The sequence below is a fragment of the Daldinia caldariorum genome (genome assembly GCF_022478825.1).
Source record: "Daldinia caldariorum strain CBS 122874 unplaced genomic scaffold F4812scaffold_18, whole genome shotgun sequence".
Lineage (NCBI taxonomy): Eukaryota > Fungi > Ascomycota > Sordariomycetes > Xylariales > Hypoxylaceae > Daldinia > Daldinia caldariorum.
Window position 1 is genome coordinate 561,073 of NW_025953054.1, and position 14,797 is coordinate 575,869.

Here is a 14,797-nt window from a genome sequence, read left to right on the forward strand (position 1 = left end):
TCCGGCTGAAGAGAATGTACAAAGTCGCTTTCGCTTTACTTGCCGTTCCTGGTAGGCAATCAAAATCCATCCATGTGGCCTTTTCTCATCCGTCCGACCATACAGCTATATCACGTACATGTTTATTATAAATGAATGTATGGGGCATTACGTCTGAGCGGGCGAGAACTCCGTGCGTCGGCCGTGTGTCTGCCGTGTGTCTACCGCCTGTTTCGCCTGTTTCGCCTGTTTCTGCGAAACGTGATGCGCACGCACACACACACACACCGGCACTTCATTCTTAGAATGTCATGGTTTCTGAATTTGATCGGATCTTTTCCGGGAACCGCCGGAATGTTGGGCTAGCCAGACTTGATTCTTACGAAATTTTCAAGTCAAAGGAAATATTCGGTCATTTCTTTAAGAACGGGATGATCGAGGTGAGTGAGATGTTGAGGATAACTTTTCAAGTCTGGAATTAATAACGACGAATGAAGGTGGGGGAGTGCATCACAGTGTCAGGACTCGATAATCGCACTATTACAGAACCTACGGGATGGTGGTTCGGTTAGCACAATATGTTGCACTACACAGTGTGGACCGATCTTCTTTTTAGCTCGTCCCCCTCGTGTCCCTTCTAGCGATGCACGTCCTAAACACCTTCTGAGACGGGTACAATACGCGGGTACAATACATTAGCCTCTTAGGTTAGGTACTACCTAGCAGCCTAGGTAGGTTTCTTTAAAAGTTAAGGGAGGTCGGCTCCACTAATTACAGGTAATCGAGTTTCTGCCAACCAATCCGGCCCATCCCATCGGACCCCGGCAGCCCATCTCAAATACTCAATCAAGTACCTTACCTTAGGTAATGTACCATTTATCTGCTTTTCCCCACTTAGCAGGGGTCGAATGCGATGGGCGTTCAGGCAAGTCCTTTTGGCCCTTTTGGCCCTTTTGGTCATTTTGGCCTGCTATTGCCCACCCCCGACCAACCGTCTCGTTGGCTTCCTGTTGGCTTCCCATCTCCCGTTTCTTTTACAACTTCTGGGCGCCCAGACATCAACCTCGAATCTTAGAAGAGCGACGAAAATCATCCCGGCTAGCGAACACGAGCGAACCATTTTGTTTAATACAGAGTTTTAAAAACGATTAAAAAAGAGGAGAGAATTGAATTGACGGAAGGGGATTATAATTGGAAGAAGGATTCGTCATCGCGTGAAAATCGTCAGTCTTGGGCGAAATCGAGAGTTTTATTGCCGCGCATTCAACAATACTCGACCGACTCAACCGACTCGACTACCTAACACGGGCCCGTCGCGTTCTCTAAGCCCTCGTAGGCTATCCCTATTCCATGGCGAATGCCTCGCGGTAGCATCGCAAGTGCCTGAACGTCGTCGCCTAGCGACTGGCTGCTTGTTCGCCCCTCAATCATGGGTTCGCATTACTTTCGGCAGCCCAGGGTGGCTGCTACGGCGACTTTGACTCTAGATGCTTCTTGCACCCCTTATACCCTCCCCTCGAGCGGTCTATTGCACATCCCCGGAGCCGAACCGACCTTTTTAACTGCCAACGCCGTGTACTCGCCTCTCTGCACCCCTACCCCCCTCCCTCAACCCGCTATCATCGCCAATGGAGCCTTCGATTTGGACCAAACATCATCGGATTCCGGTCCCCAATTCTCCGACTTTCGCGATCCTTTCTACGCTTCGATATTTCCTCAATGTTATGCCCTCGCTGCCACGACCGTTCTTGCTTATCTGCTTCTAATCATGCTTGTTATTGCGCCTCGATCCTTTCTTGATGGAGGGGTTGTCGTTTTAGGCCGACGTGGATTTACGAATGGACCTTCAAATGGTATTAGCATTGGGGGACGTCCGTGGTTACAGAAGGTCGCGGCTTTAACCGTCGCTATCTCTCTATCCATTGCTACAGCGGATACTTTCCGCGTAGCTGAAAAACAGTATGCGTTGGGAATTCAGAACGCACAGCAACTCCAGGAGGATGTGCTGGGAGGAACCCAGTTGAAGGCCATCCAGCTTATCTCCGATACGTTCCTTTGGCTGGCCCAAGCCCAGACACTTATACGATTATTCCCCCGACAGCGCGAGAAGGTTATCATCAAGTGGACGGCCTTCTCCCTCATTACCTTGGACGTTATTTTCGGTGCCCTTAATAGCTTCCATTATACCAAGCAGGGAAACACTAGGCCACGCAGTTTTACGGATGCTGTGCCAGCGCTTAGCTATTTATTTCAACTATCTTTAGGCCTGTTATATGCTGCGTGGGTGCTCTATTATTCACTCATGAAGAAGCGATATGCCTTCTATCACCCCCTCATGAAGAATATTTGCCTAATGGCAGCTCTTTCCATAATATCAATTCTTGTTCCCGTCATCTTCTTCGTCCTCGATATAGCGAAGCCCGAATTCACTGGATGGGGTGATTATGTTAGATGGGTCGGTGCCGCTGCAGCAAGTGTTGTGGTATGGGAGTGGGTTGAACGAATCGAAGCCTTGGAACGGGAAGAAAAAAAGGATGGAGTGTTAGGCAGGGAGGTTTTCGACGGTGACGAAATGATGGAAGTATTTCCCTCGGATCTTTCGTGGTCTCGGCGGCGAAAGAACAAGAGAAAAAGCGAGGAGGATGATGATGAGGGGGAAAGTGGTAACAGTTCAGTATCAAGTAGTCGAGGCAATATGTGGCCGGCCATGTCATCCATCGCTAGCCGATATAGGTCGAGGACGGAGGATAGTCCGGATGGGAAGCAGCAAGCTACTACGACGGGCAGGTCGGCCACACGGTTTTTACAACCTCCATTATGGCCGTCTCGACCGCCTCCAGCAGTTACGCCGGTAAGCAGGACGGATACTGCGAGCGCTGATAGCACCGTTTATGCGGTGCGATACCAGCCCCTTACAGAGACGACTTCGAGGACTACAGACGATAGGCACGGTCGACCCTTGTCTAGAAGCAATAGTGCGACCTCATCCGCATCAAGTCCAGTAGCAGAAAGCAATGAGCAGCCTGGGAACATACCGCCATCACAACAACTCTCATCAGCGCGCGCAACGGAAAGAAACAAGGGGGCGGAAGGGCATTCGAGCCGCTGGAATTACTTGAACCCATTCCAGCGTGCTGCAAAAGAGCCCCCGGCGGAGGTTCTTCCACACACGATGCCTAAGCAACCGAAGCCTCGGCGTAATTACGAAAGCACTGGTAGATGGGACTTTAGGGGACGGGTAGAAATGTTTGCCGCCACCCAAGCAGAGAGAATTCTAGAAAGGATTCGGCCAACTCCCGATACGGATAGCTTACCAGTGACTGTCATACCCGCGCCTCCGCGTCGCGGGGCAGCTCTCGCCCAACTATTGGAGGAAGAGGAACTACAAATAGAGGCACATGGGCAACGAATATCGGCCTCCTCGCCACCAGCGCATTCGCCAAGGAGTACGACCGGACCCAGGCCACATTTGCACCACGTATCTAGACATAGTAGTACGGCATCAACCGCACCCAGGCCGAGTCTAGGTCCAGCGGAAAGGAATAGCCCATACGCTCATAGGCCGCTTAATACGCGCGATACCAACTCGTCGACGACCCCAACTTATAGGAATGGTGGCGACCAACGAGAAAGAACTACCAGCGAAAGGCGACCAGTGGACGATATACTAGGCGATGACTACCATGCATCATCGCCTGTGTAGACATTTCCGATCCAACTCTATCGAATCTTGCTGTGATGTAATGGTAGCGTGGCGCTTGGGGTGCTTGTTTTGTTTTGGTTGCATTTATACGGGCGCATTGGGTTTCAAAGGGGCAGAGAATAGCGGATATCTGACCAAACATTATCATGGCCACTTACCGCTGGTTTGGTCTGTTGCAATATATCTGTATTGATGGAGTAAACTTACACGAGTATAACCAGCGTACTCGACAAGGCGGGCATTGGGCCGCTGTATATAGGAGCATCTTCGGCATTTTTTTCACTCGGATTATGAGTGGGAGCATCGACGGCGCATTTTGGCATTGACCAGCGAAATGAATGAAGGCTATTAGTGGAGAAGCTTTTCATCGAAACGATGTTAGTTTAGTTATAACATTAGGTACCTGTAGTTAGCATGTAGTTACATTAACTACCTACCTACCTATGTAACATTACCATGATTTGCCGCAAGGTATCCGGGTCATGAAATATGAAGCCAATAAGGTATCGTCATCATCTGTCAAATTTGTTTTAACTCTATCACATTTGACTCAACTTATTCGGTAACTTGTCATAATTGAGTTAAGGTGAATTTAATGATAGCCTTTAATGTATAGCATAGTTTGGATTATTGAATTGTGCTTTCTATGCTTCCTATAAGAGTTCCTATATTTCCTATGGTGTTTACTTAGTTTAGCGGTGAGTTACTACTTCAGGGTGGATATAAGCCGCAATTACGTAGGAGACACGTGTAAGAAGGTCGCACCGTGAAATCCCCATCCGACGCTATGCACATCTGATAGGTATTCACACACACATCGAGAGAAGCAGAAAAAAAAGGAGAACGCAGAAAGTTATGCTGAATATTGAATACCTACTCTCTCTGTTCGAGCAATGCGCCGGTGCCTCGGTCGAGATTCAAGCCCGCGGAAGCCGAATAGGGGACATATGTATTCTGCAGTATTAAGTAATGCTTCTTGGCAAGGGAGAAAAGGACCAATGATAAATCACAAAATGGTAGCTGGACCCCTTCTCGCTAATTAAAAGGTAACGGCTACGGAAATCATATGCTTGCCCCGCTATGCGCTTCTGGCAGAACAAGGGTCTAAACTTAAAAAAAAAAAGTTTTATTTTGCTGTTTATTCTTCCTTAACGGGGCGTAGTCGTAGGTAGTCCGTCAACTGCTAATCTGGCAATCTGGTTATCAAACCTATAAAAACTTATCAAATCTCATGCAAAGCAACTGGGCCATTGGCATTGGCAACTGGCAACTGGCACTACTTTTTTTTATTTTTATTCCAACTACCTCTTCCTTTCCCTCCTTCTCCAACAACTAAAACCTCACTTAGTTTGGATTGCTTTCACTCCTTAAGCATCCCCGAAATCAACTACCTAGGCAGTCGGGATCGTTAACGAAGGAAATACCAATTAACGGTATCCTCACGTCATCTGCTGCGTGTCTTATCGTCGCAGTCCTCTTTTTATTTTTATTTTTATTTTTTTATTCGTCTTCCCGCGATAGGATCAACTTCTGCGACAATGGCACCTCCGGAACCTTTCCCTATCCTCAATAGTTCGGTCGAACAATTGCATTCGGGAGCAGATCACGGAAATGCGCGTCGTCGTAGGAAGTCGAGCGTGCTCGGGGCGGACATCAGGGTAGGAGATACGGGCGCACCTAGTCTGCAATCCAGCCTCGAGAGCTTCCAGGAGACACATGGACACGCACAAAAGCCATCCACACCGGATGGCAAGGAAGTTTCCAAGAGGGGTTCCAAGCGTCGCAAAGCTCGCTCCTTTTTGCGTCGCTGCAAGCACTTCGCTCTGAAGCACACTTGGGTCCTACCTCTAGTCCTCCTAGCCGTCTTCCTGTCCTTGTATGCCATCAATCCGACCGAATCGAACCCTATACATCACTTCATTTTCCTCTCCTATAAGCTCCCTCTCGAGGATGGCGCCGACCCCGACACGCCCCCCCAATATGGAAAGGGACCCTGGGATGTCGCTTTGGTCGCTTTCTACACCGTCGTCCTGTCCTTCACCCGCGAATTTATCATGCAAGAGCTTCTCCGTCCGCTAGCCAGGAAGGCAGGCTTAAAGTCGCGCGCCAAACAGGCGCGTTTCCTGGAGCAGATGTATACCGCCGTCTATTTCGCGTTTCTGGGTCCGGCCGGTATGTACGTCATGAGCCGAACCCCTGTATGGTACTTCAACACCCGCGGCATGTACGAGAATTTCCCTCACAAGACTCACGAGGCTGCCTTCAAGTTCTACTACCTATTCCAGGCTGCCTACTGGGCTCAGCAGGCTATTGTTCTGCTGCTCGGTATGGAGAAGCCGCGCAAGGATTACAAGGAGCTTGTCGGCCACCACATCGTCAGCCTGATGCTTATCGGACTCAGCTACCGCTTCCACTTCACATACATAGGATTAGCTGTCTATATCACCCACGACATAAGTGACTTCTTCCTCGCGGTAAGTGTTCTAATTCATTCTATTTCCCTCTAGCCCTTTAAGTTCCTCCCGTCCAGTACTAATAAATGGCTCGAACAGACATCTAAAACTCTCAATTACATCGATCACCCTCTGGTGGGACCTTATTTCTTCATCTTCATGACCTCGTGGGCTTACCTACGTCATTACCTCAACCTGCGCATTATCTACTCTCTATTCACCGAGTTCAGGACCGTCGGACCTTACGAGCTCAACTGGGAAACTGAGCAGTATAAGTGTCAGCTCTCTTTCGTCATCACTCTGGTCCTCTTGTCGTCTCTGCAGGCTCTCAACCTGTTCTGGTTCTTCTTCATTGTGAGGATCGCCTACCGCTTCATCGTCTACCAGGAAGCAGACGACGACCGGTCTGAAGCTGAAGAGTCCGACGTGGAGGAGCAGGAGAATACGACGGCAGAGAAACCAAAGGCAATCAAGCAAAGCACCGAGGCTGTACCGTTACTCAACGGCAATGCTAACGGAAATGGCATTGCGAACGGTGTTAAGACCCGATCAAACGGGGCAGCGTCGGCATCGAAAAAGAAGGCTTCTCGATAGGAGACTCGCTAACTTTTTTGCCTTCCATTCATAACATTCGCTTGTAAAAAATTAATCAGTAGGGGGGGCTTGTATGTACAACAACACGATACGGCATTTCAGCATATATTGCGGGCGTAGAGGAGACTGCTGGTGACCTGCTGGAATTGCTATATACGCAGCTCCTTACGAGAATAGGGTACCAGGAGGCACGCCCAACACCTTGCTACACGATCATAGGCACGGGCGTTCAGAGAGAATGGGGTTTAAAATCCCAAGCCATTCGCTCACGGGGTCATGGGAACGGCGCATATGGGGGGAGATTTCTTTTGGTCGCTTGGGTACGAGATGAGCACGAAAGGAAGCCGTTGATCTATGTCGGATGATGGGAATACGTTGGGACCAATATGCCTGGAGCGCTCGGCTTTTCAGGAACGGGCTTTGCTACTACCACATGCTTGGGATTAGGTGCTACGAGAGCTGTCTCGCTGACTTTAATGTACTGATGACGGAGAGGTTGGACCTACCTACGGCTTGGCTTTTGACCAACAACGAAGCAATTGGCATCATGAGAAGAGAGAACATTTTCTCTGGTCCTTTTCTTTTTTATTCTTGTCTCCTCCTCGTCTTCTTCTCTTACCCGCTTCCTACGCACGATAGTTTTCAAACCTCATACCCAAAACCAGAACTAAAAACTTCCTCCCCCTCTTATATATACCTATATAAATAAATAATTCTTAATAGAAGACGGATGAACGGGATAACCTAGACGAGGGCGGGTCCGAGGTCTTTGTTTGAGGTCTTTGTTTACGAAAAGTAAAAGGGACTTAGGATCCGCCTTCCCCCCCTTTCGTTTTAAACTGTATCGTCTCTTACCTACTTAGCCTTGTGTAGCTGATACGTTTTGTTCCTCCGGCTTTGAGGTTTGGCTTATGTTCTTTTTAAGCATGTGTGTGTGTGTACGTACGTCCCATATGCGACGCACATGTGCAGCTAGTACACCCGCTGGACTAACTCGTTGTGTATATACTACGGTTATGTAAGTGGCCTCGTTAATGGAGCATAGATAGATAGAATCGGGTACGTATAAGGTACCTAGAGGCCTTGTAATAGGAAAGTCACGATGAATGATACGGGGCAAAGGAAGAAGAGGGGGGCAGCGGTGGTCCTCGGGCCTCACCTTGTCTAGCCTTTCTTTTTTTTTTTTTTTCCCTTACCCTGGCTTCTAGGAGCTGAGCGACTTTTCTTCTTCTTCTTCTTCTTTCTCCGCCTTCTTCCCTTCACCGCAAAACCTGCTCCTCCTCCCCACCGTCCGTCCGTCCGTCCGTCCGTCTGTCTTGTCTGCGCCGTCCCAACCACGTGTTCTCCGTTCTCGGATACCGCCGACCAACGGACCGACTACCTAACTTACTACTACTACTGCTACTATTACTACAACTGCGTTTTGTCCGCCTTTAGGTTGGGTACCTAAGGTACCTAGTCAAAGTCCTTAGGACTTAGCACATACGTAACTAGCACTTATTATAGACACTAGTTAAATCGTATCGTACGCCGCCGCCGCCGCCTCAGTTCCATACACGTGTCTGTCCGCCTAATCTGTCCGTCCACCTAATCCACCCACCTAAACCTAGCCTAGCCTAGCCTAGCCTAACATATCCTAACATATACTGCCTAGGCTGACTGACTGACTGACTGACTGACAAAGCAGCTAGATAAACAAGATACTCGTGGTAATAGTAGGTAATCAGTAAGTTTTAAACCGAACCCCCAATATAGTATGTGCGGGTACCTAGGTAGGTACCTAGATTCCTCTGTCGAAGAAGTTGTGTCCCGACCACCAGGACCTCGGGAACGAAAGAGAACGGGAGAAGAAAAAAAAAATCTAGCTGGGCCCTGAGGGTCTCCGGATACAGGTACCTATTCTGCTCCACATCATACTCTTCTTAGGTAGTGTAGTGTAGTCTAGGGTAGGTAGGGAGTTTGTACCTAAGGTATTAATAAAAGTTCCTCGGGCTGGGGCTGGGGCTAGGTGTGACTTTTTTTTCTTCTCTTTCCGTTTCAGGTTATTCAGCTTCTGGAATATTTATTCCCTGGGGCGCAATGATAGGTATATTGTTTCTCGGCCGAGAGCCCCGTCCGTTCCGTGCCCTCTCCTATGCACACATGTACTATGTATGGATAGATTGATGTGGATATGGATTTGTGTAGGTACCTAGGTAGGCATGTAAGAGGTACGTTAGGTATGAATGGTATGTAGGTATATACCGCACGAGACCGCGGACGATCTGAGCGGGATGGGCATGGCGTGGGCGTGGCGTGACAAGGGACCCTTATACGGAAAGAAGAAGAAAAGAAAAAAAAAAATCTCGAAAAAAGGAACTAAAGCAAGGGAAGCAGGAAGAGAAGATGAGGGTCCGTTCTCAAGCCGGGACTTTTGTTTTTCGGGTTGGTTTTTTTTCTTCTTCTCGTGATGTTGTTCATATGCAGCTTACACTATTCTGTATCCCGTCTCATCTTCTAGCGGCGATAATATCTACTAGGTAGGTAGGTAGGTAGGTAGGTAGGTAGGGTAATTACTTGGTAGTAGTATGTGGCTTCTCTCCATCTCCATCTCTCTCGCTCACCTTGACTAAAACCCTTACCTTACTTTACCCGTCTTTCACCTTCACCCACACCGTAACATCGCTCTGCTCGTCATTCATTCATACATCCACCCGTCGTCTGGTAATTATTCTCTCCTATTCTCCGTTCCCCAGTTCCCACGCTTTGCTTGCTTACTTGCTTGCCCGCTTGCGTACTTTGCTTTTGCTTGTTTGCTTGCTATCCCCCTCCCCCCCCCGTCTACATCACATCGCATCACATCGCATCACACACTTAATCTCACGCCCTTCCCCAGCCCCCTATCCCCATAACTGTCACTGTCACCGTCACCTCGCCCACATAATGTACGTAGTCCCCATCCATCCACCCTACCCAAGCAGAACATGAACAAGCAACGTTACAAGGGAGATCCCATCCCCATCCCCATCACGATGCTACCGCCTGCAGGTACGCGCGTTCGTCTGACGCCCACTATACCTATGCCTATCCTAGGTATAGGTAGGTAAGGGGTGTGTCAGTAAAAAAACAGAGACGACGAAAAATTCTCGAAAAATACAACCTTACCAAGAATTACTAGTAAAGGGGGTACGTAGTAAAGGGGATTATTGGGTCTATATATATATATATTAGCCTTGATGGCAGATCTCCCGCTTTGCCGGCATCGAAAGAAAAAAAAATCAATAACGCGAGCCGCACGCGAGCTGTAACCGAGACAATCCCGGGTGCGGATGGGGCGGGTAGGTCGGGTCGGTGGTTTTAAGATCAGGGGTGGGTGAGTGGTTGGGTGATAGAAAAAAAGAAACAGGAAAAAAGAAAAGTAACATTTGGTATAGTAAGGGTTACACCAAGACTGCAACGTCGTCCATCAAACTGATACGCAGCCTAATTATGAAATCTTCAGCCTCACATACTCACATACAACCTTTCCTATAGTACCTAGTTGAGCGAGAAGTTATTCATTACGTCAGGTAGGTAGGTAGGTAGGTAATCTAGCACACACTCCCATGTAGATGTCAGAAATAAGCTGCTTCCGGTATTAACAGTCAGTCCATTGTGGATGGGGTGTAAAGCCACCTATAGGGTCTAGCCATTTGCAAATACACTGATTCCGCTTCCCCCTCCCTTACCGCAAATCCTCGTCTCTCGTCTCTCATCGCACGCCTGCTAATGCTGCCTGTCATCGTCTCATTAAGGTGGTACTCCGCCCACCGTTCGAAAAAGCCAATAACAAACCCGACTGACTTTGATCCGGACCAGAAAAGTAAAAAATAAAATGGATGTGTGAAAAAAGAAAAAAAAATGCAGAAGCACTCCCCCCTCCCCCCCCCCTCCCGACATTGGTTTGTTTCCGTATCCTTTCCTTCCTGTTCCATCCCGTCTTTGCCCCAAATTTTTTTTTTTTTCATGCAAAGGGCCATGACCATGACTGATCGTCTGCCGTGCGAACAACGATAGCGAATTAAATAAGACGGAATCACATGAGTCTTTTGGTATCGCCGCGAAGTATCGTGATAACCGGAAATGCAAAGCCACTGATAGCCTCCCATGTAGAGGCGTCTTTTTCTGTATATGCCACCAAACGCCATGTTTAATGCAGCACCCGGTAGCCCGGGTGCGTGAGAAGCTCATTAGGCAATAAAATTATATATCGCGGAAAATGGGAATATGGACATGAATCGAGCCCGAGTCAGTTGTGCAGTTGTGAACATTAGAATTAGTGGGTCGATCGAGGGGAGCCTTCAACCGGCGTCGTAGAATCGGACTGACTACCATGTCGTCCGAGAGTAACAGACTCATCGGACGAGCTGCTCGAGTCGTCATTGTTAGAGTGCTCATTCCGGTTGTGGTGGTCTCCCGGAGGAGAAGGGATATTAGCCTTTCGCAAAAGCTTTTCAGCCTTACGCGTCGCATTACGTGCGTCCTCGGCTGCTTTTTCGGCCTTTGCCTGGCGATTCCACATAGATGCGTATCGACCATTAAGCTCAAGAAGCTTCTCGTGCGTTCCCTTCTCGACGATAGTTCCTTGATGCAGAACAAGAATTTGATCTGCGTGGGTAATAGTAGATAGACGATGTCTGGATTCGGTTAGCTGGTCTCTCTTTTTTTATTATCATTAAATATTATAAGTGTAGGAACTTACGCGATGATTAGCAACGTACGGCCGCGGCCGATGGTAGCTAGTCGGGACTGAATCTGTTGCTCCGTGTGGCTATCAAGAGCCGATGTAGCCTCGTCCAGCATGATAATTTTAGGATTCTTAAGCAGGGTTCGGGCAATCGCAACCCGCTGCTTCTCACCGCCACTTAAGCGAAGGCCTCGCTCTCCGACCTTGGTGTTATAGCCGTCGGGGAAAGACATGATCCTGTCATGTATGCTGGCGGCTTGACATGCGGCAATAATATCGTCGTCGGTCGCATGCTGGTTGGCGTACCTCAGGTTGTACATGAGGGTGTCGTTAAATAATACCGTATCTTGCGGCACTACTCCTATGTAGCGTCGAACAGAATCGATAGTGACATCCTTAATATCGCGCCCGTCTATTTTAATGTTACCCTCCTGGCAGTTGAAGTAGCGATACATTAGTCGGAAAAGGGTAGATTTCCCGCCACCGGACTCGCCGACGAGCGCCGTAGTCGTGCCGGGCTCACATGTGAAGGTGAGATTCCTAAGCGCAGGCTTCCTCTTGTCGTATGCGAATTTGACCTTAGAAAATTCGACACGGCCTTCACACGAAGTGACGTTAGCGGCGCCTGGACGATCCACCACCGTCGGACGTTGCTTGAAAAGCTCCAGGAGACGCTCCCCGGATATCATGGCTTGCTGGACGGTACGGTAGAATGTGCCGAAGAAGTTGAGTGGACCCTGGAGCTGGCTCAGGTAGGTCATCAATGTAACAAAGTCACCTACTTTTCGGGTGCCCATTGTTACCTGATATGACCCAAGCATCATGGCAACCAGCATCCCTATCATAAAAACCAACGACTGGCAAATGTTCATCGTACTTATACTCCACGTAACCTTGGCCTCGGCGACTTGGAAATTGTTTATGGCCTCTCTATAACGATTGAATTCGAAGTCTTCCGCGTTGAAATACTTTACCGTCTCGTACGAGATAATGGAGTCATTCTTGACTGCCTCTTCCTCCCTGTCCGCGTTGGACATGGCTCGCCTCTGGTCGGCGGTCTTAGACGCCATTCGTATTGTCAAAAACAAATAATAGAATGTGATTGCGCAAACGATGACAGCATATACGGCATCAAACCTGACGTAAAAGTAGCTGATAGCAACAAACAAGTCGATGAGCATCGGAAAAACTTGGAATGTAACTTGCTCGAGGAAGGAGTTGACCGAAGAGCCCTTGTTCAACGCTGATAAAACCTCGCCGGTCCTTTTTCCTAGGTGGAAATCGAGGCTTAGGGAATGCACGTGCTCGAATGCGGATGTGGTAAGAGCTCGATACGTGTGCTGAGAAACGGGAATCCATAGCAGAGATCTCAAAGATCCTAAAAGCCCAGACGGGCCCTGCAGTAGCTTATACAGAATGAGCAAGCCGAGCGGGAGCCACGGCATCGTACGCTTCTCGCCATCCTTCAGATCATCTCCAGAGAGCTGGTTGGTGACCGTACCGATCTGGTAAGGGACCATAATATTCACCCATCGCTGCAGAGCTAATAGAATGAAACAGATTACTACAATAATCTGGAGCCGCAGTTGCTTATTAGGCCACATGTACGGGAAAAAAACGGAGTAACCACGAAGATACTCAAACCAGGTGGTATGCGGTAGCTTTTCCGGACGGTAAAACCCGGCATCTTCGTCAACCATGGGGTGGCTCGCATCGGCAGTGCCGTTAGCGTTACCGTTGGCGGCGCCGTTTGCGCCCGGGTGAGAAGCATGTCCATTGGTGCGGTAGCCATTAGCGTCGCCATTCAGGAGTGGCGTGGATTCGTCAGCTTCGTAATGATATTCCTGCCCTTGCTCGTATTTTTCCGGCTGCTCCCGGGTTCTTATAAGGATAATGGTATAATAAACTAGGAGCATACCGACCAGAATAGCGATTCTTCCGAGTGATAGGCCGAGGTCGACCATATCCCACTTGTTAAGGCCGCTTACAATCACGTATTTTTGACGATTGAGATTGACCATGAGTTTATGGGGGCCGGATAAGACTACCGCGTCGCAAACGAAGATGATGATTTCCCCAATAAGCGCAAAGCTCCAAGTGAGGATATGAACCAGGCTCGGGCTACTTTTCCAGTCGAACATCGTCAAAGTCCAGTACACATAAAGAAATGCCGATCCGAGCACAAACACCTAACATTTTATCAGATTAACAAAAGAATATCCCGACGTAAATAGATATTTTAGGAAATAGAGCATAAGATAAATAAATAAATAGAAAGTAGCTTACAGTTTTCGGCTCGCCGCACCACCAGCCATGTTCGCCTTCCGCGTCCCTGTGGATCAAGGCACGTGTAGCAATTGCACCGCCCATAGCAATAAATGTCGAGGTCGCTACAATCATAGAATACTGGAAAAACCTCCTAGCATGTGGGCTGAATTTTTCAGGTTCCGACGCGTCGTCGTCGGACAATCTCCTCTTGGTGACTGGTAGCGGCTTGCCGCCTGGGCCTCGAACAGTAGGTGCAACCACATCCTCCTTACGCATAGCGGTGTAGACGGAGTGGGTAGCGCCGACAACAATGAAGACAAACAGAAGGAGGTCCGGGTAAAGATACTGAGTGATGTCTCGAACCCTCTCCGCCAGGGAGTCGGGAGGGTTGATGATGACTTCCGCCATCTTGCTCTGTGAAACGTGCAGGTCAGCCATAAATGTTCACGGGTGGTAAGTAAGAGAAGGGCACAAATGGGACTCGAGCATTGCACTGCATGCTGCAAGGCGTGCTTGACGTACATATTACTGATGACAATGCTTGTACTGGGTCATTGCCGCAGACACACACGATCACAACCCCCAATTTCTTCAAGCAGTAGAGCCCGCAACTGCCTGACTGCGATGCCTTTTTGGATGCTTGCCTACGGCAGCGGGTGATTTTCAAGAAATCAACAAGAAATTGAAAGTCAAGTGTTCTAAAGCTCGGCTCAAGTTAGTGTAATCCCGAGTCCATGTTCTGGTGGGGCAGGTCACCAGACGGTGTTAGTGGCGAAAGCCACAACTCTGGAGCAGACTGACTCGAGACTAGCGTACCTAATAAAAGAAGGGAAAAGGGAAAGAATTAAGGGTCTGTCTGATCCGAGGTGATCCCGTCTATGAGAGTGAGAGAGGGAATCAAGCAAGTGACCAGAGCTTGTTGCTCGGTTCTAGCCAGGATCTGCGCCAGGGGGGGGTTGAATTATAGGTGACCCTTTGGATGGCACGATTTTATTAGGGATCCAAACAAACAGCAGTCGAGCACGATAGGCTCAGTTCGTTGCTGTATAAGGATGGGGTACAATGAAGTGGATAACTCTATGCTCTGACTGGAGG

At 48.8% G+C, this 14,797-nt stretch overlaps 3 protein-coding genes across 3 annotated transcripts; 2 read left to right on the forward strand and 1 right to left on the reverse strand.

Annotated features, from left to right (window-relative positions):
- Window positions 1-1,269: 1,269 nt before the first annotated feature.
- On the forward strand, window positions 1,270-3,783 carry F4812DRAFT_154172 (pH-response regulator protein palH/rim-21). Its single transcript, XM_047929746.1, has one exon. It carries the CDS (start codon window positions 1,409-1,411, stop codon window positions 3,680-3,682), a length of 2,274 nt encoding a protein of 757 aa, XP_047787096.1. The 5' UTR covers window positions 1,270-1,408; the 3' UTR covers window positions 3,683-3,783.
- Window positions 3,784-5,220: 1,437 nt separating this feature from the next.
- F4812DRAFT_452827 (longevity assurance proteins LAG1/LAC1) lies at window positions 5,221-6,729 on the forward strand (the record flags this gene model as incomplete). Its single annotated transcript, XM_047936403.1, has 2 exons — window positions 5,221-6,156; window positions 6,235-6,729. The coding sequence occupies 2 exons, from the start codon at window positions 5,221-5,223 to the stop codon at window positions 6,727-6,729; spliced, it is 1,431 nt and encodes a 476-aa protein (XP_047787097.1).
- Window positions 6,730-10,893: 4,164 nt separating this feature from the next.
- Window positions 10,894-14,586, reverse strand: F4812DRAFT_154186 (uncharacterized protein). The gene is made up of 4 exons (XM_047929747.1): window positions 14,225-14,586; window positions 13,721-14,116; window positions 11,450-13,623; window positions 10,894-11,384 (listed from the first exon to the last, which is right to left on the reverse strand). Exons 2-4 carry the CDS (start codon window positions 14,108-14,110, stop codon window positions 11,024-11,026), a joined length of 2,925 nt encoding a protein of 974 aa, XP_047787098.1. The 5' UTR covers window positions 14,111-14,116; window positions 14,225-14,586; the 3' UTR covers window positions 10,894-11,023.
- Window positions 14,587-14,797: the final 211 nt, after the last annotated feature.

Excerpts from the sequence above, each read along its gene's own strand:
- F4812DRAFT_154186 (XM_047929747.1), bottom strand. The coding sequence starts at position 14,110 with ATGGCGGAAGTCATCATCAACCCTCCCGACTCCCTGGCGGAGAGGGTT. Across the intron at positions 13,624-13,720 it reads GGTGCGGCGAGCCGAAAACT|GTGTTTGTGCTCGGATCGGC; the intron begins GTAAGCTACTTT and ends ATAAAATGTTAG. Across the intron at positions 11,385-11,449 it reads CGTACGTTGCTAATCATCGC|ACATCGTCTATCTACTATTA; the intron begins GTAAGTTCCTAC and ends AACCGAATCCAG.
- F4812DRAFT_154172 (XM_047929746.1), top strand. The coding sequence starts at position 1,409 with ATGGGTTCGCATTACTTTCGGCAGCCCAGGGTGGCTGCTACGGCGACT.